Consider the following 25,984-nt stretch of genomic DNA (forward strand, 5'->3'; position numbering starts at 1 on the left):
AGTTAGCGGGTGACTTACTGGGCAGGTGGCTCCTGAGTGTCTGTTGGAGTCAGGGTTCATTATGGTCCTGGTTGCTACTGGAAATAAAGAAACAAAAGGAGGGTGTGTTGTTCAGGAAGTACAGACTGTAGCTCAGCAGGTAGAATTACTAACTGGAAGGTTGGAGGTTTGATCCCTGGCTGCTCCAGTCTGCACGCCACGGTATCCTTGGGCAAGATGTGGAACCCCGACTTCCTCTCCGATGCATCCATCATAGTGTCATTGTTAGAAAAAGAAGTGCTTGTGTGAATGAAGCACGCTGTATAAAATGCTTTGACTGCTCATACAGAAAAGCAGCTCATAAGAACTGGTTCATTTTCCAGATAATTCCACTATTAAGACAACAGACATTTGGGAGGCTTTCTCTGAGAGTAACACTGAAAGTCTTGCTGCTCCTCCACAAAATGAACTTCAGATTAAAGACACAGCTCAGCTAAACACAACTCAAACTAATCTACACTATTTTTCTTTATTACGCAGCGTTTTTATAACTATTTCCAGATGTTTCTAAAGATGGAAACAGAATTAAACTCCAGCCTGATGCGTTTCTGAGGTTCCTGACTCTGACCGTCCCTCAAACGCCTCTCTGGGCGTTTCCTTCCGTCGCTTTTACTTTCGCTTTCGTGAATGTTGTGGCGCAGTTGATCGTCTCCATGTTAAGGTAACGTTAGCAGTCTGTACTGTTTTCCTGGCTGACATCAGCTGTGTGCAGCTTAGTTTCAGCATAAATCTGCTTCGTTTTATGTGAGATCAGAGTCTGGGAACGAGACAGAAACAGTTGATGATCAGCAGCTGAACTCGATGTTACTGTGGATCCACTGACTGATGTCTGTAGGCAGCTTCTCCTGCCTCCATCAGTCTGTTATGGAAGCCCGTTTCCGCCACAAAAAAGGATCCCTTCTCGAAATGTCGAGTTAGTTCTGCCAATCAGTAATCCAGCTACAATGCGCACTCAAACCCGCATCGCAACAAACCGGCGCTTTCGAGAGTACGTTAGCTGATATTAACGCCATGTGATTCAGCTAATAACAGAAGGATTTCATCATTTGTGAAGCCACACAGACAATAATCAGCGACTTGTGCATTTATGACTGGCTGTAATTCTGGTGTCTTAGCTGTAGCATTTGTAGCTGAGGGCTTCAGCTTCCGGGTAACAAGGAAATTACGTCATTCACGTAAATGACTGATTGACAGCACTAACTCTTAATTTTGAGTTAGTTTTTTCAAAATTCCAAGTTAATAAGTCGAAATTACGATAAAATAAGTCGAAATTTCGAGTTCTGGATCCTTCTTTTTTTTAGTGACGCAAACGGGCTTCCAGTGTGTGGATGTTGTTTAACTGCTGACAGAGAGACAGGCTGTCCTAAGAGTCGCTGCCAACACTTCATCTATAAAATGCATTTCTCTGCTCGTTCGCTATAGTCTGCTGTCGTATTTGTATGCAGGTTATTTTCAGTTTAACTGCTGATGTTCATTCGTGTATTGTAGGTGAATGCGTTGATGATTGATCATAAATTAGTAAACTGGCCGTTTTTGCTCAATGATTCCTGTTTCATGTTCAAACCGTCAGACAGAAACTCTGCGTTTGTTTTTATGTTCTTCAGCCTGTTGTTCTTGAGGTAATCTGTGATGCGTTCAATGACCCTCCACATGCTCTGAGGCTCATTTGAAGAGAAACAGAACTTCATCTTTAGAGCATAAGTGGGTTTTTGCCCTCTTTATGCCCGCGGTCAGGCTCTGTTTATTGTAGTATAACACTCATAGGACACAGTGACCCGCTGCACACACACTGCACACACACTGCACACACACTGCACACACACTGCACACAATGACAGCTGCAGAGTTTGTGTCTGATGTATTAAGTATGAAACACTGTTGGGTTAAAATCTGGTCAGAATGAATCCAGATGCAGGTGTGTCAGTTTAGGACCACTGGACTAACATCCAAGTGCTCACAATATAAAGTGTATTCTGTAGTAACATCCTGGTGTTGCAGCAACAGTCCCACATGGAAACGTCAACACTCAAAATCTCTTTTTGTCAACAATAAAATGACAGCAGACCAATTTGAACAAAGTTGGTAAAAAGCTTCAGAAATTAGTAAAATATTAAAAAGTGTCTTGATGCTCAATCATCCAGGTAAGGGTTAGGTTAGTAATGCTGTGATTGCAGACAACTCTCTGTGAATGGGACTCATGGCCATTGATCAGTGGTTGTTGATCAATGGTCATGACCTCCCAGCCATTGTGCAAATGTCCTGTTTATAAGGTTGGAAACCTGCAGGCAGCTGAGACTGAAGGAGTCACCTGGATGAGTCATGAAACGTTTCTCCCACTGAAAACATCCAGATGAACAGAATCAACTTTTGGGGATTAAAACGTGTCTGAATTAATCAGTGGATGCTGAGTGGGTCAGTCAGTGTGTCGCTGGGCTGATTTGTGTTTCCTCTGCAGGTGAAGGTAGAAAGTGTGTGTGAGCTGATGTGAATTGAGCAGCATGGATCAGTGTGAGGACAGAGAGGAGGGAGTCCCTCCCTCTAAAAGCACTCTGTGTGGGGAACATGAGAGCCAGACCAAAGCTCAGAGGTGAGATGACCATCTCTAACTGTCCATGACTCTTCTCCATGTCACAGCTCAGCACTCACATCACTGCTCCATCATTATTCACAGGAACCAGCCTGGACCTCCACCCAGCTGTGTGTCCTGTAAGAGTGACGCGTCTAAAGATGACATGATTTGGTTTAAAGTCTCTGCTGCAGAGAGGTGAGCTGTTAGTAACAAGAACTCTCTGATTTAAATGATTTTGATGTTTCCTGGTTTCTAAAATGCATCTCTGTAGCAGAGCAGTGTCTCCAAGGACACACAGGCTCAGCTGTAACTGTCAGTTTATCTGGTTTAAGACACATTTGGACTCAATTGGCTGTTTTTAACTATGTATTTTAATCAGAGGTGTAAATTTAGACCTCACACATCTGGATCCTAAACTATGATAGAAACAGCTGCTAGCAGTGGGTAGTTTGACTTTGATACGCTGCTCTAGAAAGCAAACAAAGGTTTGTGCAGCTCCTCTTCAGAAAAGTGTTCAGAGAGCAGCTGCTGTATTAGACAAAGGCTCGTCCTGTGAGCCCAGATGTGTGTAACAGCTGGATGAAGGAGAACCATCACAGTCGTGTCTCCATCCCGCCTTTATTAATGAACTTCCTGTTGCTTGCAGATGACAGGAACACAAAGTGTTTGTGCCACGTGATGCTGCAGGATTTGTTAACGTGTCCATGATGGTAACATCTCCTTGTCTAACTGCAAACACATGAGCGCTCCTAACGGCAGCTATCACAGCCACACAGGCAGACTGTGTCTCACTGTTGCATTCAGGGACATTTGTTTTCCTGTAAAAAGCTGAACTCTAATCTAAGAGGACTGTTACTGACAGGAAACAGCTGCATTATCTGCAGTCTGTGTGATCACAGCTGCTTCAATCACTTTATCAGAGAATTGATCATTGAATAAAACATGTTTGTGTCTGCAGAGGTCAGAGGTCACAGTCTGCAGGATCCAGCTGTCCGTCTGTGAGGAGTGACTGGTCCAGACATAAACCTCCAGACTTCAGTGCTGAACCTGGACCAACGAGGTCAGAGAACTGTGATGACTCCTTTACATGTTTGTGTTTTCCTGGATAAATATGACCAAAGATTCATTAAAAAGATAAAAATATTAGACTTTGTCCTGTAGCGCTGTGTGGCAGGCAGGATTGGACCCAAACACAACAGGATGAAGTCAAAGAGGCAGCTTTATTTCAGCTGTGAACATGCAAACAGCAGAAATAAGGAAACATAACTGTAGGTTTGCAGTGAATGAAGCCTCAGCTCGACGCTCCACTTTGTCCCTCTTTTCCTTCTCCAAACAGCCACATCAGGAGTCTCTGATGGAGTTTTAAAATATTTAATTACAAATGTCCAAAGATGGGTTCAGGATACCTGAATCCACAGTTATTAAAGCTAAAATAGTTCACAGGGTTTGGACTTTGTTAGGTGACGAGAGAACATCAAAGTGTTTTTTATCTTCAAACAGTATTTTTATCACTTCAGTTGCTCTCACAGCCCTGTTTGTTATTTTAGTAAGTAAGTAAGTAAAGTTTATTTATTAAGTGCTTTTCATAGACAGGTAGTCACAAAGTGCTGCACACAGAGATTAAAATAAACAGTACGATAAATAGCAAAATGCACAATATACACAATATAGAGTTTAAATGTAAATGAAAAATATAAAAATGTAAACAGCATTGGTCAACAGAAAGCTTGTTTAAACAGTAAAGTTTTTAACTGTTTTTTAAAGGATCCCACAGAGTCAACCAAACGTAGTTGTAGAGGTAGACTGTTCCACAGCCTTGGTGCCACAGACTGAAAGGCTCCGCCCCCTTTCGTCTTCACACGTGTTCTGGGAGCAACCAACAAACTCTGAGTCTGTGAGCAGAGACAGCGAGCAGCAGTGTATTTAGTGAGAAGCTTGGATAAATAATCTGGGGCCATTTAGTGCTCTGTACGTTAAAACAATCATTTAAAACGAATTCTAAAATCTATTGGGAGCCAATGTAAAGAACATAAAATAGGAGTGATGTGAGCTCGCTGGGTAGAGCGAGTTAGTAGTCTGGCTGCTGCGTTTTGTACAGCTTGGAGGCGAGAAAGAGATGATTTATCCAAGCTGGTAAACAGGGAATTACAATAATCTAAACGCGATGACACAAATCCATGGACAATTTTTTCCAGTTCAGCTAAGGAGACCATATGTCGCAGTTTAGAAATATTCCTTAAATGAAAGAAACAGGAACGAGACAGAGACTTTACATGTGAGTCAAGGCCCAAAGAAGAGTCAAATATTATTCCAAGATTTCGAATATTTGGCTCAGCAGAAGAACAGAAAGGGGCAACAACTTGACTGATTTTAGAATATAGATCAGGAGGAGCTATGATCATGGTCTCTGTCTTGTTCTAACAAGGTAATTGTTAGAAAGCCAATCAGAGATTTGAGTTAAAGCCTGGACTAGGGTGGACAGCCTATCCAGCTGATGAGGCTTAACCAGAGCTCTTATGTTTCACTCAGTGCTCCCACCAAACACCTTGGAGGACACATTAGTGTGATTTAGATTTCATTGGTGCAAACACCAGTCACACAAGCTAACCCATGGAGGCAGCAGCAGGCTTTGTGTTTGGTAAAGTCTGTTGGCTTAAACTAAGAGAGTTTAGTTTGTTAGCACAAAGAGCTGTCAGCTAAAGCCCCGAATGCACTTTGAATACAGACGAACTGAGAAAAACACTTTAAATACAGCAAACAGTCAAACTGACAACATCTTGTTCTGCTGATCATCCACAGCAGTACGTTTAGCATTCATGCTAGCAGCAGGCTATGACTGTTAGGGTTGCCAACCGTCCCTTAAAAAACGGAATCGTCCCGTAATTAGAAACAAAAGCACACGTCCCGTATTGAGCTAATAAGGGACGCACTTTGTCCCGTATTGAGCTAATAAGGGACGCACTTTGTCCCGTAATACAGTGAGAATCAAAAGTGGCCTATAACTTTTAATGGAATTAACGCTTTGTTTGAAAACATAATTCCCAGCCCCTCTCCTGCTTTGTGACCAATGAGCTGACAGCACACTTATGACAATTTGAGTATGACAATTCAGATTACCGCTCATCTCATTGGTCGAGGAAAGGTCGCTTACGGAGAAAATACCGGAAGACAACAGATGACCACAACAAGAAGCATGGCCAACAGGGAAACAAACGCCGACACTGCGGTGCAAGTCTCGGACGACAGTACACCTAAAGCTGGGCAGACACTGTGCGATTTTTTCAGTCACGTTATTCAGCTCCTGCTCAAACTGCACGATTGACTCGCAGGGGTTAGAAGTTGGTAGGTCACGATGCAGGTCTCACACTATACGGCCCGATGCTCTGATGCGACCTGAGTGCTCACACTGTGCCTCCATAACATGAAGGTTATAACAGAAAATCTGTCGCTCTCTCTGTCTTTCACTCACACAGACACACAAACCACCACCATCAACTTTGCTAAATTGCTAATGAAAAACATGATCAGGCAGCTGTGAATGAGCAGCAGTGTAAATCCAACTATTTTCACGGTTGTTGTGGTCGTGATAATTTTGTGATGCCACATCGAAAAGGCTCGGATGAGCTTTCCAAAGTTCTACAAGTTGTGCCTCCATCGCTTGTGTCCAGATCACACGCTGCACAGCCGTGCTGCTCCGTCTTTTTCACCGACGTTTACGTGTTTGCGCGTGAGCAGTGTGAGCGGCTCACGAGCGATTGATGATCGGGAGCTGCTCGAGGTGTTAATCGCTTCTCGTTACCCCACGTATACTACACGATGCACGATGAAGGCCAAAATCGGGCCGATCACCAAATCGGTCGCACGACTCAAAAATCGTCTCAAAATGGGCCAAAAATCGCACAGTGTGAGCCCAGCATTAGAGCAGCAATGTTTGTTCCCCTCAGAGAAAGAAAAAAGGCTGCAAAAGTACAGGGAGGAATGGGAAAAGGGAAACACCTGGCTGGAAAAGGTCACCATAACACCTATAAAGCGCACTGCACTGTGTGCCGGCGCACTTTTTCCATAGGCATGCTTCTAATGGTGGGCACATGAAGAACATGAGGGGCGTGAAAGCTCGGGGAACCCTTAACCAATTTTTTGTCCACCAGGCCACGGCAGAAGCAGATATGGTATGTAAACACTAGGGGTGCAACGATATTCGTATCGATATTGAACCGTTCGATACAGTGCTTTCGGTTCGGTACGCATATGTATCGAACAATACAACATTTGTAATTTATTTTATCAACTTTCCTTCTGACGATGCTGTCTGTGTTGAGCGCTCAGTGAATCTGCGTTCGACTACTCCGCCTAGGCTGCACTGTCCAGCGCAGATCCACTGAGCGCTCAACACAGACAGCATCGTCAGAAGGAAGAGCGCAGGGCAAGCTAGCGAGACAGAAGTTAAGCTCTACTTGCAACAGGCAAATTGAACCTCATTCAGATCTGGCGTTTGGAATTATTTTGGTTTTCATGTGACGTATGACCCTGAAGGTAAGCGAGTCATGGACTAAAGTAAAACAGTATGTTGGATGTGCCACGCAATGCTTAATTACATGGGTGGGAACTAGTGTGTTAGCGCAGTTAGCTCGTTAACGTGTTGGCCGTCTAGCCCCATGCACGGGGTGATCGGCGGTAGCTCGTTAACGGAGATTTGCCGTGTTGTGGCGTTAAGGTCATTTCAACGAGATCAACCTGAAAGCACTAGTGGGAACACAACGAATATGACTGCACATTTACACCGACATCATCCTAGTGCAAAGACCAAAACAACAAGCATGCTACTAACTTTAGCCGAGTCATTTAGACAGCTGTTAGCACATGATCCTCCTTATGCTGCTGAGAATATAGCCCAGAAGAAGCGGATAGTATAGCTTTTATTTTGGAAAGAGACATTTCTCTGTAATAAACTCTCTTTTCCAAAGATGAGTGATTCCTCAATCAGATACAGGGCTCGCAAAATCGCTAGCCCGGCGTCCTGGAGCTAGCGATTTTTTTCAGACGGGCTACCAAAATCTATCTCTGCCCTGCCCGTCGGGCTATTGTAGGAAGGAAAAATATATGTCAATGCTTTTGCATTCTTTCAGAAATGTAGCTGGGTAATTATGTCATTGGCATCGGTGAGCCACTATCAATATGTGACATATTGAAGTCGCGTTTGAATTTGCGCTTGTTTTTTTGCTTTCACTTTGCAATCGCGCAAACTGTGTATAGAGAGCGACAGCACTGATCTGTGAGTGATGATAATTTGTGCACCAATTCCTCTGACATCGTCTTATTAATTGTTAGCTTACTATGCAAACATGACAAGTGAAATCTCCCGCAGCTTAAACATGTGAGAGGTTGATCGCGCAGAGAATCGCTGAGCTTATGTGAGTGAGTGTGTAAAAGCATTTCAGTTCTGCTGAGCCAAATAAGACAGGTCAGGGTGAAGAAGTGACAGCCAAAGAAAAGCTTACCACAAAACGGAGAAGTTATGACAAATCAGACTATAAGGCAAAAAGAAAGTGCAGCTTTATGGTTTCATGGACAAAATAATTTCTGTGGCTGCAATATGATGAGCTAAATAACCAGGGCTGCACATAAGTGGTCCGCAGGTGCGCATTCGCTGTCAAAAAAAAAAACACGCACAAGGGTTAGGGTTAAATTTAAAAACTGTACTTTTGAGTTAAAATATATATTTATAATTTTAATAAATGACAAATTAAAAAGGCATGAACATTTTTTTGTATCGAAAAAATATCGAACCGTGACACCAAAGTATCGAACCAAACCGAACCGTGAATTTTGTGTATCGTTGCACCCCTAGTAAACACTGGTTTGTTTTTTAAACCCTCTGGTTAAGATTAATATGGGCATGTGCAGTGAATATCAGCGCTATGTGGCCAGAAGTGTGATAATATAATTTATTTTGTGTAATAAACAACTGCAAGGATAGATGATTACAACAAATAGATGACTAATACATAAAAGTAATACATAGATGAATAATGATGATGAGTTATGATGCGTAATCATGGGAACAAGAGGGTTTACAAACAGGAGCAGCTGATTAGCTTTAGAAAAGCTGAAATAATACCTCAACTGAAGCCAATTGTACTAAATGCACTAAATGTGCACTGTTACAAGAATATTTTTCGTTCTATTGTTTTCTATTAATTTATATAATTTTAAGTTAAGCAGGACAGAGTTCTTTTAAAGAAAGATTTACTTATATTCTCAAAAGTTAAGCATGACAGGCTTCTGTTTAAGAAAGAGACCTGTTTTACTGTGTTAATGTTGTCATTTTGAGCTAAAAATAAATGGCCAAATGATCATTTGTTTCCCATATGGTCATATCACAAAGAATATGCATCTGCTTAAATCAAATTCAAGTCAAATGGTTAAAAAATAATTTCACACACACAAAAAAGAGCTAAAAAATTCACCACACTGGGAAGGGTGAAGACAACTAGGTTGCCCGGCCCTGGCCACGAGGTGCCCCTTATTTATTTTTCAGGGAGTTGGCAACCCTAATGACTGTCCACTCAGCACCAACACAGGTAGGAGTGAGCAGTGATGAAGCAGGACTGTGGCCAAGTTTGAGCTACAATCCTATTGGCTTCTCAGTTTCTCCAAAGAAAAGGGGAAAAATTCTTGGTGTTGTGAAGATGTGAGTTGGTCTTGTTGTCGTGGGGCTGGAAGGATGCTGGCAGTGAGAGGCTTTTCATACAGTGTTCAGTAACAGAATGAGAAGAAAGCCACTGCACATGAAACAAGGTGCTCGTAGAGTTTGTTTACTGTGTTTGTGCCACAATGTCAGATCAGTTGTAGATTCACATGCAGACTTGTCCAGTGAAACCAGTGCAAGTACTGCAGTACAGAGCAAAGACTAAGCAAGCCAGGAGAGCTCTCCAACTTTCTGAAAGTATCAGGATATTTGAGTGATAAGAAAAAGTGGATCGTGCAACAATGTCCCTCAGCACACAAAACAATCAAAGCAGAATAAATATAATGTTTTAGATCAAACACTTACAGGGACCTGAAGAGAGAGAACCAACAAGATGTCATGGCTAACAGAGGAACTCAAGCACAGACTGAGTTCTGACAAACAAAAAGGTGACAGGTTATTTACCAAAGGGGTGAACCACAGTGCTCTATATATGTACAGTGAGTTGGGGAGGGGGTCCAGGGCTCCAGGGAAAAGAGGGAAGGGAGTCCACACTCACTCCTCTTCAGTCACTCTTGTCCTGCTCTCCACTCACACAGCCTCACACGGGAATCACAGGTAAGCGTCTGTAACCAGGTCCGGGGAAATATTTACTCAAAGTATACTCAAAGTTAACCCAACTGGTGAATTAAGAGAGAGATTTCTTAGCAAAGAGCTGAGATCATGAACACAGGAGGGTCAATGTCCCAGCGACGAACTGCTCCATGCCGCAGCGTTAAATGGTTACCGGTAAGCCCAGGTGAATCAGCAACAGGTGGTGTAATCATCATAGCTGGGTGGACCAAGAGCGAGAGGCCATTACAAGCTCCACCCAGGCAGGCAAAACGCTAGCAGGAGAGAGCAAAACATAAAACCTAAAAAGCCATCATGAGCCAGCCAGAGAGACACAGAGTTTATACTACAAGAGAAACCTGCTCATCTTCATCATGTTTGTTTAAACAGAGAAAATCAGAAGTCTCTGTGTGTCAGACCACGGCTCTACACGGACACTTCTAAGCTGCTTCAGAGTGAACTGACCCAGATAATCTGCACACAGCGGCTGTAAAACAGTGAAAGTCATAACTGTCTCTCTGATGGAAAGCTTTTATTGTGAAGTCAGGAAGTCTGCAGGAAGTGTTGAGTTTGTATTCATCACTCAGTGTTTAATGAGACAGGCAGACAGGAAGAGCAGCTCATTAGTGTTGATGAAATCAAAGGAACTGTGAGGAACTGCAGTTTGGTCACATCTGGATGTTTTTCACTGACAGTAAATGTTTTAGTGATGAAGAAATGTGTTCACAGAGAGAGGAAGAGGAGTGGTGTTTGTGAGGAGGAGCAGCTGTCCTGCTGTGCTTTGTGTCAGGACGTCCTGAAGGATCCAGTCTCTACCAGCTGTGGACACTGGTTCTGCAGACAGTGCATCTCCTCATACTGGGACCAGTCTGCTTCATCAGGAGACTCGTCCTGTCCCCAGTGTGGAGAAAGATCCAGAAGCAGAGCTGGACTGCAGATAGCCAGTCAGAGCAGCTGTGTACAAAGTAAGACTGAACATCTGTCTGCTGATGGACTCATTTCTGAAAACTGGACTTCTTGTGTTGTTCAGACATTGAAGAGTTTTCTTTCTCTTTAGTCTCATTGTTTTTCTTTCTTTCAGCAGATGTTGGTCTGCAGGAGGTTTTAGATGAACATAAGATCAGTCTGAGGAGGAGATGTGAACGTGTGACTGAAGGAAGTGATGAAACAGGAAGTAGAACCCTCCTCAACACCATCTACACTGAGCTCTACATCACAGAGGGACAGAGTGAAGAGGTTCATACCCAACATGAGGTGAGGCAGCTGGAGACAGCTTCCAAGATGGACGCCCTCCATGACGCTCCAATCAGGTGCCAGGACATCTTTAAAGCCTTACCTGACCAACAGAGACCCATCAGAGTGGTTCTGACCAACGGCGTGGCTGGTGTTGGAAAAACCTTCTCAGTGCAGAAGTTCACTCTGGACTGGGCAGAGGGCTTGGAGAACCAACATGTCAGTGTGGTGGTTCTGCTTTCATTCAGGGAGCTGAACCTCATCAGAGATGAGCAGTACAGTCTTCTGGAGCTGCTCCATGTTTTCCATCCAACATTACAGAAGGTCACATCAGAGAAGCTGGCTGTCTCTCAGCTTTTGTTCATCTTTGACGGCCTGGATGAAAGCAGACTTTCATTGGATTTCACCAACAGGAAGCTGCTGTCTGATGTCACACAGAAGTCATCAGTCAGCCAGCTGCTGGCAAACCTCATCCAGGGGAATCTGCTTCCCTCGGCTCTCGTCTGGATAACTTCCCGACCCGCAGCAGCCAATCAGATCCCTCCTACATGTGTTGACAGGCTAACAGAAGTACGAGGCTTCACTGACGCCCAGAAGGAGGAGTACTTCAGGAGGAGATTCAGTGATGAAGAGCTGTCCAGCAGAATCATCTCCCACATGAAGACATCCAGGAGCCTCCACATCATGTGTAGTATCCCAGTCTTCTGCTGGATCACTGCTACAGTTCTGGAGCACATGTTGACTACAGAGCAGAGAGGAGAGCTGCCCAAGACCCTGACTGACATGTACTCACACTTCCTGCTGGTTCAGACAAAGAGGAAGAAGAACAAGTACCATGAGGGACGTGAGACGAGTCCACAGGAGCTGACGGAGGCTGACAGGGAAGTTCTTCTGAAGCTGGGGAGGCTGGCGTTTGAACATCTGGAGAAAGGAAACATCATGTTCTACCAAGAAGACCTGGAGCAGTGTGGTCTGGATGTGACAGAGGCCTCGGTGTACTCAGGAGTTTGTACAGAGATCTTCAAAAGAGAGTGTGTGATCTTCCAGAAACCAGTCTACTGCTTTGTTCATCTGAGCATTCAGGAGTTTCTGGCTGCTGTCTACATGTTCCACTGTCACACCAGCAGGAAGACAAAGGTGCTGAAGAACTTCTTGGGACAAAAATACAACGAGTCCTCTCTGGATGATTTCCTGAAGAGAGCCATGGAGAAATCCCTCCAGAGTGAAAATGGCCACCTGGACCTGTTTGTTCGCTTCCTTCATGGCCTCTGTCTGGAGTCCAACCAGAGACTCTTAGTAGGTCTGCTGGGTCAGACAGAGATCAGTCCAGGAACCATCCAGAGAGTCATCAACAACCTGAAGACGATGAACAGTGATGAAATCTCTCCTGACAGAAGCATCAACATCTTCCACTGTCTGATGGAGATGAACGACCTCTCATTATTTCAGGAGATCCAAGAGTTCCTGAAGTCAGAGAACAGATCAGAGAAGGAACTCTCTGAGATCCAGTGCTCAGCTCTGGCCTTCATGCTGCAGATGTCAGAGGAGGTTCTGGATGAGTTGGACCTGCAGAAGTACAAAACATCAGAGCGGGGACGACAGAGACTGATTCCAGCTGTGAGGACCTGCAGAAAGGCTGGGTGAGTCCAGATGTGATCATTAACATCATTGATCAGTGTAGGTTAGTAGTTTAATGTTGAAAATAAAATCAGATTGTAACCACAAAGTGTTTGTGTCCGTACGCTGCAACCTTCCACACCATTCCTTTATTGTACAGACTCAGCAGCAGCTCCATGGATCCCAAATCCAAGAGTGGAGAACAGATTTGAAGTGTGTCACATCCATGCAGTCACAGCTGTTTCCACCATGTTTCCACTGATATTAATCCTGTTCAATGACACGTTTCATATCAGTGAATATGTTCTTTAGGACGTCCACTGACATGTTTAAGTGTCCTGCTGGAAATCACTCAAATCATCCATGAAATCCATGAAAAATCCTTTTAGTGTTTCTAACTTCAGCCTCTGTCCTCTCTCTCTCTCCATCCTCCTCACTGCTTCTTTCACTGATAATCACACAAACATCGTATTCAGCTACAAAATAACACAATAATATCATCTGATGATCATTATTATAAGAGCAGGATCCATATTTGATATCAGAGTAACACACTGCTTGGTTATGTGCAGTCATCATCAGTGACTGTGGGTCAAACAGAAGCTCTCTGATTGGTTGCTGACCTTGGTCACCTGTCCACTCTCACCTGTTTGTGTTTGCTCTCTCTTTGCTGTCTCCATCCTCTCTCTCCTTTCTCTCCCTCTCTGTCTTTGTACGTCACTCAGGTCCAATGGAAACAGTGACATTTACAAACCAATCAAAGACAAACTGATCCATGTCAGGTTATAACAATATTCAAAGTGAATACAGGCTGCTGCTGGACACAGACAGGTAACATCATTGTGACTTGCTGTCACCTGGATCTGGACTCATAAACACTGAAGCCCTGAACAGGAATACAAATCATTTTCTGCCAACTAGCGACACACCAGCAGATAATGGCTCAGAAAGCTAAAATGAGCCAATCATTTCTGTGTTTAGTTCCCCTGAAATCAGATCTGATATCAGCAGCTCTGAGTTCATTCATCATTATTGTCCAGTGATGAGATTTCTGCTCCGTTTGGTAACAGTCAGTAGGTTTTTCCTGCGTGTGGACGTGAACAGTCGTACCTGACAGCAGGTAGCAAACAGAGATCATCTTTCCAGCTGAAACTCTTCACTGAGCTGAACTCATTCAAAATGTTCTGGAGTCAAAACAGGAAACAGTCCAAATGTGTGTCTTCACTCTGACTCTGGATCAGATCTCAGTGACAGACTGTGGACATTATGGAAGCCTAAATGTGACACCATCTTCTTCCTTCATCTGCAGATTAAAGCCAAACAAAGATTCTCATTAAAAGTCTGCAGGTCTGAGAGAGACTCAATCGTTGTGTCATGTCAAACACAGTAAGAGGAGCTGAAGCACAGATGTGAAGAGCAGATTCATCAGATTATGACCTCACTCTGTTTTGTCTTCATATACATTCAGTCTGTGTTTATAATGCAGATTTTCTGCTTTTATAATAACACATTTTATATTTTCTATCATCACAGACTGACTTGGTGTGGACTCTCAGAGTCTCACTGTGAAGTTGTGGCCTCAGCTCTGAAGTCCAGCCCCTCCCATCTGACACAGCTGGACCTGAGTAGAAACTACAACCTCCAGGATTCAGGTGTGAAGCTTCTGTGTGCTGGACTGGAGAGTCCAAACTGTCGACTGGAGACTCTGAGGTGAGTTCACTGACTGCGGCTGTTGTTGTTTTTCTATATTTCAGGTCTTTGATTGATGTTTGAAACTTTCTTTAGTTCCTAAATGTTCAGGATGTGTCTGAAGACAAATGTGACGAAGTTTGAGTGCTTTCAGAAATGTTGTCTTTCCAAACGACTGAACAACAGTTTTTCCTTTTGGCTCCAAACAGAAGTGACAGACTTGAGCAGGGTTCATTTAAAGGCTGACAGAAGTGGAGTGGTGACGGGGAGATGTTTGACAGGACAGTGTTTCAGTCTCCACAGGTTCATGTTGTGCTCCATCAGTCAGTGAAGATGAAGTCAGTGCTGATGAGGCTGTAGAGTGTGTGAGGGATGTGAATGAGGATGATGAAGATCTGATGATAGCAGATAAAAATAGGCTGCAGAGACTTTGAGCCATACAGGGCACACAGTGTGTGTACAGAACAGCTGAAATCATTATGGAGGCCTCACTGGAATATGGAAGCATCACAGTACAGCTTCAGTGAAGCATTAAAGTCTCTGATATGAGATGAGAAATGAAGCAGCCAGAGCTTTTTCATGAGTGGAAATCCACTGTGACTGTGAGCTGCTGCTACAGCCTCCAGATTAGCCAGCAGCTCATCCTGCTGAACATTTCCTCACCAACTTTAATGGAAGTGTGATGTTTTCAGCTGGAGTGATGGTCAGGGTGGCCTCCCTCTCCTCTTCTTCTCCTCTTCCTCTTTCATTTGTAAAGCCACTTCTGCTGCTTTCATTCATTTGGAAGTCCTGTAGCTGAGTTTGGGAGAGACTAACAGCCTCGGCAGCAGAGGGGAGAAAGGCTGTAACACCACCTCTTTACTCTGTTCTACCTGTCACATCATTTTATCAGGAAACAAATATGCTCATGTTTTTACTATGTTTGTCTTGAAGATGTAAGAAGATCACATGGTGCTTTTTATTATTGTGTTGGTTTGTTTCCTGTCTCTTGGATGGAGCCCAGCTGTGCGTGGCCCCTGGGCCTGTGGTCAGAGTGTGTGCTGGATAATCCGGCCCAGGATGAGGCCAAACTAACATGGGATGAAATGTCTGTCACATAATTGAGCTTAGTGTAGTTTCATTTCTGCACAATTTCAAAACAACCAAAACTTTGTTCTGTCTTTTCTATGTTATACTGTAGACTTTCTTTGATACTGTGTCCAAAAGGAGCAGCTTTTACTTTGAAGGGGAGGCGTCTCTGTTTCCTCTTCAGGTTGGATGATGGAAGCAAATGAGTGTGTGATGTTCTTTCAGTGTTGCACTTTGTAGACGCTCCCTGAGCACTGGTCTCACAGCCAGCTGCACATAGAGACCAGTGTTGTTAGTCCAGGTCAGAAGATGACTTGTTGGAATGAAAATGAGCTTGTAGTTTGTCTGCTTTAATAATGTGACTGGAAAAAGGTGTTGGACTTCAAATATGTCCATTTCTTTCACACTTCACCTTTAAAAGTGAAGCCTTGTGGTTCCTGGAAGGAAAAACACGACTTTTTCAAGTCTTTGTCCTGTTTTTATGAGAAACGTACGACTTTAATGTGAAACATTCAGAGTTTTTTCTCTTGTTGTGTTTGTTTGAAGCTGCTTCCTGTTGGCTTCAGCTGTTTGGAGTTTCCATTTTCTAAACTTCTACATTCTGAACCTTCTTCAGCTCTGAACAGATGATGAAACACTGAATGATTTCAAGCTCACACTTTGTCTAATAAACTTACATCTTTCATTCTTTATACAGATTGATGGACTGTGGTTTGTCAGAGATCAGCTGTGATTATCTGGCAGCAGCACTGAAGTCCAACCCCTCCCATCTGAGACAGCTGGACCTGAGCTGGAACGACAAGCTGCAGGATCCAGGAGTGAAGCATCTGTGTGGTTTCCTGGAGAGTCCAGGATGTGGACTTGAAACTCTGAGGTCAGTCAGCATGTTTTAGTTGTGCTGAGATGAATATGATGTGAAAGTTGTGCTGACACTAAACTGCAGACATCAGGCTGATATTATACTGATCCACACTGAGGATCTTCATGGTAAAGTCTGTTTTCTTCTTCTCTGGTTTAGTCCATTGACTGCAGCAGAACAATGTTCACATTTCAAACAGTGAGACTCAACGTATGGCCGGCGGCCCACACGCGGCCTGCCCACCTTTCCTGATTCAGAGAGAGGGGACCCTGATTAACTGTGTAGTGTTCTTCCTCACAGTTCTAAGTATCAGACACAACAATGAATAATCCACAGCTGACTGTCTTTAGCAGGTCAAAGGTCACGGCACACAGCAGACAGTGGGAAATATTATAATTCTGATCATTTATCAGCACATATCCATATGTATAAAAACAAAGCTGACACTGTGAGACTTGATCAGAGGTGTGATCATCACAGCAGAGGCCTTTGTGTCAAAGTCACTGAGGATCAAACAGAAACACATGAAGCAGATTTTCCTGTTCTGGCTTTTTATAGCAGATAACCTTCAAAATATTCTGCAGTCCATCAAAAACTGAAGCAAACCATGAATCAACATGTGAACATGAGCTGATGCTGCTGAAGTGAAGCAAAGTTACAGAGGTTTGATTACAGACACAGCTGAGAGTTTGTAATCTGTCATCATTTTAAAAGGTTTACATTTCTTCAGTATTGAACAGCAGAAATGAGGCTTTGTTTTGGGAGGCCAACAGCAGTGAACACAACAGCAGACTGGTGCGTAATAAGCAGTGAATAATGCAGGAAACAGATTTTTGAAGGTAAACTGTTCTTGAAGTACACTGAGAGAGAGAGAGCTGTGCAGGAAGTAAACGTCAAAGTCAGAGAGAATTCATGACGATGTTCATCAAACGTAAAGCGTAGTTTGGATCTTCTTCTGCTGCTGGTTCAGTCAGTTTTGGTTGGAGACAGATGAAACCTGCAGCTTCAGGATCTGTGAGCTGTCCACTTTCAGCCCCGACGGCGTGTCCGTGTACGTGCCGTCGAGTGAACGATCCACGCTCTGTGTTTCCATCTTTGTGTGTTTAGCTGCTCTCATTTACTGTTTTATCTGTTTGCTTGTTGTTGAAATACTTTTGGGAGCTTTAACCTGAGATTCTGGCAAAATACATTTATATTAAAAATTGATTCAGGATTGAATGAATCAACATCGCTTTATTCAAATTAAAACCATTTAAATAGGAAAATCCATTTTTTTACACCCGCCTCTAATGCTGGGTAATGTCAGCTGGTCCATGTGCAGCTGGCTGTGAGGCTCAGGGAGCGTCTACAAAGTGCAACACTGAAAGAACATCATCCATAAATATTGAGTAATAACTGGACTCTCATACAGCGAGACTCAAATGCCTTTAAACATCAGCTTATCCTGCTGATCCAAGTCCAACACTGAGTTTGTAAAAACATGTTTGTCAATCATTTTGTTTGGTTTCTGAGGAAAATGATTCAATAACTTGCTGCTAATACACAACATTTCATCATATTTCCTCATAACCCTCTTTTGTCTGACCATTTGATCCCATTTGAATTTGCAATAAAGGATCCACAGAGTTTGGTGACAATAATGACAGTAGATGTTTGTGTGAAAGTGCTGGAAGCAAATGAGTGTGTGATGTTCTTTCAGTGTTGCACTTTGTAGACGCTCCCTGAGCACTGGTCTCACAGCCAGCTGCACATAGAGACCAGTGTTGTTAGTCCAGGTCAGAAGATGACTTGTTGGAATGAAAATGAGCTTGTAGTTTGTCTGCATTAATAATGTGACTGGAAAAAGGTGTTGGACTTCAAATATGTCCATTTCTTTCACACTTCACCTTTAAAAGTGAAGCCTTGTGGTTCCTGGAAGGAAAAACACGACTTTTTCAAGTCTTTGTCCTGTTTTTATGATAAATGTACGACTTTAATGTGAAAGGTTCAGAGTTTTTTCTCTTGTTGTGTTTGTTTGAAGCTGCTTCCTGTTGGCTTCAGCTGTTTGGAGTTTCCATTTTCTAAACTTCTACATTCTGAACCTTCTTCAGCTCTGAACAGATGATGAAACACTGAATGATTTCAAGCTCACACTTTGTCTAATAAACTTACATCTTTCATTCTTTATACAGATTGTGGGACTGTGGTTTGTCAGAGATCAGCTGTGATTATCTGGCAGCAGCACTGAAGTCCAACCCCTCCCATCTGAGAGAGCTGGACCTGAGCTCCAACAACAAGCTGCAGGATTCAGGAGTGAAGCATCTGTGTGGTTTCCTGGAGAGTCCAGGATGTAAACTTGAAACTCTGAGGTCAGTCAGCATGTTTTAGTTGTGCTGAGATGAATATGATGTGAAAGTTGTGCTGACACTAAACTGCAGACATCAGGCTGATATTATACTGATCCACACTGAGGATCTTCATGGTAAAGTCTGTTTTCTTCTTCTCTGGTTTAGTCCATTGACTGCAGCAGAACAATGTTCACATTTCAAACAGTGAGACTCAACGTATGGCCCGCGGCCCACACGCGGCCTGCCCACCTTTCCTGATTCAGAGAGAGGGGACCCTGATTAACTGTGTAGTGTTCTTCCTCACAGTTCTAAGTATCAGACACAACAATGAATAATCCACAGCTGACTGTCTTTAGCAGGTCAAAGGTCACGGCGCACAGCAGACAGTGGGAAATATTATAATTCTGATCATTTATCAGCACATATCCATATGTATAAAAACAAAGCTGACACTGTGAGACTTGATCAGAGGTGTGATCATCACAGCAGAGGCCTTTGTGTCAAAGTCACTGAAGATCAAACAGAAACACATGAAGCAGATTTTCCTGTTCTGGCTTTTTATAGCAGATAACCTTCAAAATATTCTGCAGTCCATCAAAAACTGAAGCAAACCATGAATCAACATGTGAACATGAGCTGATGCTGCTGAAGGGAAGCAAAGTTACAGAGGTTTGATTACAGACACAGCTGAGAGTTTGTAATCTGTCATCATTTTAAAAGGTTTACATTTCTTCAGTATTGAACAGCAGAAATGAGGCTTTGTTTTCGGAGGCCGACAGCAGTGAACACAACAGCAGACTGGTGCGTAATAAGCAGTGAATAATGCAGGAAACAGATTTTTGAAGGTAAACTGTTCTTGAAGTACACTGAGAGAGAGAGAGCTGTGCAGGAAGTAAACGTCAAAGTCAGAGAGAATTCATGACGATGTTCATCAAACGTAAAGCGTAGTTTGGATCTTCTTCTGCTGCTGGTTCAGTCAGTTTTGGTTGGAGACAGATGAAACCTGCAGCTTCAGGATCTGTGAGCTGTCCACTTTCAGCCCCGACGGCGTGTCCGTGTACGTGCCGTCGAGTGAACGATCCACGCTCTGTGTTTCCATCTTTGTGTGTTTAGCTGCTCTCATTTACTGTTTTAGCTGTTTGCTGCTTGTTGAAATACTTTTGGGAGCTTTAACCTGAGATTCTGGCAAAATACATTTATATTAAAAATCGATTCAGGATTGAATGAATCAACATCGCTTTATTCAAATTAAAACCATTTAAATAGGAAAATCCATTTTTTTACACCCGCCTCTAATGCTGGGTAATGTCAGCTGGTCCATGTGCAGCTGGCTGTGAGGCTCAGGGAGCGTCTACAAAGTGCAACACTGAAAGAACATCATCCATATATATTGAGTAATAACTGGACTCTCATACAGCGAGACTCAAATGCCTTTAAACATCAGCTTATCCTGCTGATCCAAGTCCAACACTGAGTTTGTAAAAACATGTTTGTCAATCATTTTGTTTGGTTTCTGAGGAAAATGATTCAATAAGTTGCTGCTAATACACAACATTTCATCATATTTCCTCATAACCCTCTTTTGTCTGACCATTTGATCCCATTTGAATTTGCAATAAAGGATCCACAGAGTTTGGTGACAATAATGACAGTAGATGTTTGAGTGAAAGTGCTGGAAGCAAATGAGTGTGTGATGTTCTTTCAGTGTTGCACTTTGTAGACGCTCCCTGAGCACTGGTCTCACAGCCAGCTGCACATAGAGACCAGTGTTGTTAGTCCAGGTCAGAAGATGACTTGTTGGAATGAAAATGAGCTTGTAGTTTGTCTGCTTTAATAATGTGACTGGAAAAAGGTGTTGGACTTCAAATATGTCCATTTCTTTCACACTTCACCTTTAAAAGTGAAGCCTTGTGGTTCCTGGAAGGAAAAACACGACTTTTTCAAGTCTTTGTCCTGTTTTTATGAGAAATGTACGACTTTAATGTGAAACATTCAGAGTTTTTTCTCTTGTTGTGTTTGTTTGAAGCTGCTTCCTGTTGGCTTCAGCTGTTTGGAGTTTCCATTTTCTAAACTTCTACATTCTGAACCTTCTTCAGCTCTGAACAGATGATGAAACACTGAATGATTTCAAGCTCACAGTTTGTCTAATAAACTTACATCTTTCATTCTTTATACAGATTGAGGAACTGTGGTTTGTCAGAGATCAGCTGTGATTATCTGGCAGCAGCACTGAAGTCCAACCCCTCCCATCAGAGAGAGCTGGAGCTGAGCTCCAACAACAAGCTGCAGGATTCAGGAGTGAAGCATCTGTGTGGTTTCCTGGAGAGTCCAGGATGTGGACTTGAAACTCTGAGGTCAGTCAGCATGTTTTAGTTGCGCTGAGATGAATATGATGTGAAAGTTGTGCTGACACTAAACTGCAGACATCAGGCTGATATTATACTGATCCACACTGAGGATCTTCATGGTAAAGTCTGTTTTCTTCTTCTCTGGTTTAGTCCATTGACTGCAGCAGAACAATGTTCACATTTCAAACCTTCAAAGAAGAAGAAAAATCCTCCACTGGATAATTCACTGTGAAACTCTCAAACTCTTCATTCCACCTTAAAGTCTGTCTGACACTGAAATCCAAAGCAAAATGTGCGTTTGCTTTACAGACAGCAGTCCAACACAAACATACACACATCATCCAAAACACAGTCCAACATCCAAATCTCCTCCACTGCCAGCATGAATGATGAGAAAGAGAAGGAGGAACACTCTGACATTCAGGGTTAGAATGAGTTTCATGAAGCAGACTGTGAAGATCAAAGCTGCATTAGAAAGCTTACATGAATGAATGAGTGGACAGAAGTGGACAGAGATCATCTGAAGCACTTCAAAGGCTTTAAATCAGCACATTTCTCTTTATTCTTTATCAACTCTGTTAGTTTCTCTCAGTTTTCTGTGGAATGAAGCTAACAGCAGGCTAATAAGATGCTGACCAATAGGTTTCTATTAAAGGTTGTAATTTGTATATGAAAAAGTGCTTTGGCTCAGCAGGGATCAGCTTACAGGTAGAATACAGCTGCTGGATGGGATTAGCATGTCATAGCTATCTACCAAACTGCTAACTGGGGGATTTCAGGCCATCTATGGATCATTTTTGCTAACTGTTTATTCAGCTTAGGCTCACAGGGCTGCAGCCTGTGCCCTAGCTGTCATAGGGCAAGAGGCGTGGTCCACCTGCACAGGTGAGCAGTCCATCACAGGGCCAACAGAGAGAGACAGAGAAGCACTCTCTCACATCCACACCTACAGCCAATTTAGAAGCACCAATGAACCTAAGCAGCATTTCATTGGACTGTGGGAGAACATCCAACCTCCACAGAAAGGCCAACAAGCTTCAACCTACAACCTTCTTGCTTTAAGGCACTAGTGCGAACCACTTTTCCCCATTTCAGCCCAAATCCTGCATCTTCCTGTTTCTGACTCCAGGCCAGCTCCACTAACACTTTCTCATCAGACACTGCCACCTAGTGGAGGAAGTCTTAGTCCCATTTGAAGCTTCAGATTACAGTTAGTTCCTTTACAAAGAGGTGGAGGTGGTGGGGCCACAGCACCATCATCACTGAGTGCCATAGGACACTTAACCTTTGTTTCCATATGCTGGGAACTTCCTGTTGTTCCAAGGAGGACTGGAAAATGTGTGAAAACCTCCCAGTCAGTTCCTCACAGCACACTTCAATCATTTCCCTCCCACAGCATCAGGACCAGGGCTTTTTCTCTCTTTGGTCCCACTAAGAGATTTCCACACAAACACCTCATCAGTGGGACTCTCAGAGCTACCAGCCCTTTGCTACAATCACAAAGCTCTTCATTGAAATCAATGATATCAAAGCTGGAATCAAATGAGTCCAAGTCTTCTGCTGATTCAGCATCACATTCATCTTTGCTTCTTCTGCATCCCCACCATGGACTTCATTCTTTTCCAAGCCAGCCTTGAGTGTCCTTTATTCAGCTCATCCTCTGCTTTACTTTTACACCTGATTTTAGCTGCTTTATCTCTCTTTCAACAAGTTTCTGTGCCTCAATCTTTTTCTTCTCTCCCTCATAACAAGACAGCTTCTTCTGCCTGAGAACATGTTGGAGTGATTTACTAATCCAGGGCTGCTTACTGGGGAAAATACTTCCTGTTTTCAAAGTAATCCCCATTTTCCCAGAAAGAAATGTAAGTAGAAATCGATGATCTCAGTGAGAACATGAGCCTTTAAAAAGTCCCAGTGGGTGCAGTCAAAGCAGTCCCTCAGTCCCAGTATATAGTCTTTGGTCCAGACTGGAACAACTGTGTGCCCAGTTTGAGCTCTCTTCAGTGCTGTGATCTGACAGACCCAGAGGGGCCATCACATCACATTTAGAAGCTCCCCTAATGGAGCCACAACACATGTCCAATACTTAGTCTGTCTTGTTGGACCAACTGGAAGAAATGATTCAAGGACTTAGTCACAGAACAGAGATTCAAATCTCCAAAATCCAACTGGCTGCATCAGGACATATAGTCTGAAACTCTGCACAGTTTCCTGTTTGAAGCTGCTTCCTGTTGGCTTCAGCTGTTTGGAGTTTCCATTTTCTAAACTTCTACATTCTGAACCTTCTTCAGCTCTGAACAGATGATGAAACACTGAATGATTTCAAGCTCACATAATAAACTTACATCTTTCATTCTTTATACAGATTGAGGTGCTGTGGTTTGTCAGAGATCAGCTGTGATTATCTGGCAGCAGCACTGAAGTCCAACCCCTCCCATCTGAGACAGCTGGACCTGTACGGAAACGACCTGAAGTATCCAGATGTGAAGCAGCTGTCTGATCTTCAGCAGAGTCCAGACTACAGACTGCAGACTCTGGGGTCAGTAGAGTGATGGAGTGAGTGGGTGGTGCTGTCAGCAGTATTGTACTAAACACAGTCAGTATGAAACAAAGATCCAGTGTTTCCTGTAAAGCTGCAGCTTCTCAGTGAAGCTGTGAGAGGAGAATGGTGACAGGCTTCAGGATTGGACACAAACACTTCCTGTTTCTGACCTTTATGGTCACCATAGTAACAGCTGACACGCTCTGATCAAACGCTGTCAACAGCCAATCAGCTCTCTGAACAAAGCAGCACGCAGACCAATGACTGCATTCATTTCCAAGTTTAAAGCAGTGAAGAACACAGTCTGTAGGTGAGGAAGAATTGAGTGAGAGCAGATGTTTGGATGGAATTCCTCCAGTTAACAGCTGGAACCGTCCATCTGGATTGTTGGGCTTGTTGTTGGGGTTCCTACAGAGCTCAGAGTGGACACACCAAGGTTCTTCTAATGAATGAAAGTCCAAACTCAAACTAGGAGGGAAAAACATTTTCATCAACTTCAATAAAAATCCAAAGATTAGAAAAAGTGAAGCAACAATGAGTCCTAGTACAGTCCCAGCACTGAAGTCCCTGCTGCTCTTTATACTGGATGTGCTGCATCACTGACTGACAGCTGATGAAGAGTCTCTGGAAACACTCGTTTATCTCCTCTGCTCTTCCTTCTTCTCTCTGCAGGTGGTGGTGATGATGGTAAACAGGACGGTGTGTGTGCTGAGAGAGGAGGAGCTGTGTCCTGATGATCCAGAGAGGTTGAAGCAGCAGCAGCTTGTAGAGACGCTCTGACTGGGCCATGTTACTGGGAGGTGGAGAGGAGAGCTTCATCCAGCAGTGACTGACAGAGGAATGAGAAGAAGTGCAGATGACTGTCAGTGCTGCAGAGTGAACTGCTCTGAGAACAGCTCCACTGTCAGACACAATGTAGAGTCCAGCATCATCCCTGTGTGTCCCTCTGGATCTGACAGAGGATCATCAGTGTATCTGGACTGCTCTGCTGCTGCTCTGTCCTTCTACAGTCTCTGCACAGTCTCTGTCTGACTCTGGCTTCAGACCCTCCTGGATCAAACTCACCTGGAAAGACTTTCAAACATCACTCAATAGATTTGAATACAGAATATATTTGATATATACTGTAGATGTACTGTAGAGTTGCAGTTTGTCACTTGTAAATACAGTCTGTGAGCAGCTGTGAGCTGAAAGATCTTTCTAGAAACACGAAATGTTTTCACTCTTCTGTTGCTTTTTCATATATTTCCACAACATTAATATTGATCCCACCTGTCTCACCTGTTTCATGCTTTTATACATAATAACAGGACACGTGTGATCTGAGCGCTGCTGTGGTTGCTGTGCTGCACGTCTTCATTTAGATAACAGAGACATCTAGTGGTTCAGAGGGAGAACTGCAGGAGGTGGAGCTGTGTTTTAGCATGGAAAACTTTTTATCTTTTAGGCGCAGATACAAATATGACAAGTATCAGTGTGAGATACAAAAGGTCACATCAGTCAGCAGAGGGAGCAGTGATCACACAGCAATGTAAGAATAGAAACATAACAGTGAATCTGGACATGTATACAGATGGAAGCAAACAAACAGGATGTAACACTACATTAAAGCCACAAATGAATCATCAGAGCTGAGCAGGTGATGGAGAAACAGGTTTACCTTTTAGGTGACATGAATGAGTTGATGGGAAGTTATGAACTGTTTCTGAGAGACAAATAACACCAGGATCCTTTTCTAAGTAGCTGACAGCTTGTAACTGTGCAGGGGCGGGTCTAGTAAAGTTTTGCCGACCTAAACCAGGGGGTTTAGAGCATCATAGAGTTTTTGTGGTTTGTTTTCTTTAAGTCATTTCACAGATTTTCTCTATAATTTCAATTCCTTGAATAAAACAACAAATTTAGGGGATGATTTTGTAATCCGACTTTATGTATGAAAGATTTGACTAAACGTAAAACAATCTTCCAACTCAGTCGTCATTCTTATCTTGTGAAATCAAACCAAATGTTCTGTTGTCTCTAAATCAGGGATTGATGAAATCTTTGATTGCATCCATTTATGAACATGTTCTCATTCATATTAAATCGTAGTCTAAGTCCTTCTTTAGAGGGATAAATGTCATTCATTATCTTCAAATGTGTTTCTGTTGTTTTGGGGGGAAGTTTGAAGTCCATTGTTCAAAGTCTGTCAATGAAACTTTATGAAGTTTATGTAGGATGTTTTTCCTATTTTGTATTTGTTTGAATTATGATGTATTTCTGACTCTTGCTGCCATGATGCCAGGTCTCTCTTGAAAACAACATTTTTAATCTCAATTAAATTTTCACCTGGAGAAATAAAGATGATAATAATAATTTTGTCTTCAGGGAATCATTTCTCTGTAAAACAGCTTCTT

General features: G+C 43.0%; 2 protein-coding genes across 2 annotated transcripts in view; both read left to right on the forward strand.

Moving 5' to 3' along the window:
* The window catches only part of LOC147336810 (NACHT, LRR and PYD domains-containing protein 12-like), a 220,092-nt gene extending 199,018 nt beyond the window's left edge, over nt 1-21,074 (forward strand). Inside the window, exons 14-16 of the mRNA XM_086285532.1 lie at nt 16,213-16,389; nt 18,546-18,722; nt 20,879-21,074. Of these exons, the coding sequence (XP_086141658.1) occupies nt 16,213-16,389; nt 18,546-18,722; nt 20,879-21,074 (550 nt within the window). The remainder of the gene's footprint in view (nt 1-16,212; nt 16,390-18,545; nt 18,723-20,878) is intronic.
* Nucleotides 593-25,984, forward strand: LOC147336817 (protein NLRC3-like). Its single transcript, XM_086285546.1, has 9 exons — nt 593-700; nt 2,495-2,626; nt 2,711-2,803; nt 3,567-3,668; nt 10,638-10,873; nt 10,990-12,781; nt 14,292-14,468; nt 23,415-23,588; nt 24,264-25,984. Exons 2-9 carry the CDS (start codon nt 2,538-2,540, stop codon nt 24,271-24,273), a joined length of 2,673 nt encoding a protein of 890 aa, XP_086141672.1. The 5' UTR covers nt 593-700; nt 2,495-2,537; the 3' UTR covers nt 24,274-25,984.

Source organism: Aulonocara sp. 'chitande type north' Nkhata Bay, linkage group LG3 (assembly GCF_057382095.1).
Source record: "Aulonocara sp. 'chitande type north' Nkhata Bay isolate Kocher_YH1m ecotype deep benthic linkage group LG3, A_spYH_male_GT1.1, whole genome shotgun sequence".
NCBI classification, from domain to species: domain Eukaryota; kingdom Metazoa; phylum Chordata; class Actinopteri; order Cichliformes; family Cichlidae; genus Aulonocara; species Aulonocara sp. 'chitande type north' Nkhata Bay.

Coding starts and splice junctions, on each gene's coding strand:
- LOC147336817 (XM_086285546.1), top strand. CDS start 2,538: ATGGATCAGTGTGAGGACAGAGAGGAGGGAGTCCCTCCCTCTAAAAGC. Junction 2,804..3,566: donor AAAGTCTCTGCTGCAGAGAG/GTGAGCTGTTAG, acceptor TTGTGTCTGCAG/AGGTCAGAGGTCACAGTCTG. Junction 14,469..23,414: donor TGTCGACTGGAGACTCTGAG/GTGAGTTCACTG, acceptor TTCTTTATACAG/ATTGAGGTGCTGTGGTTTGT.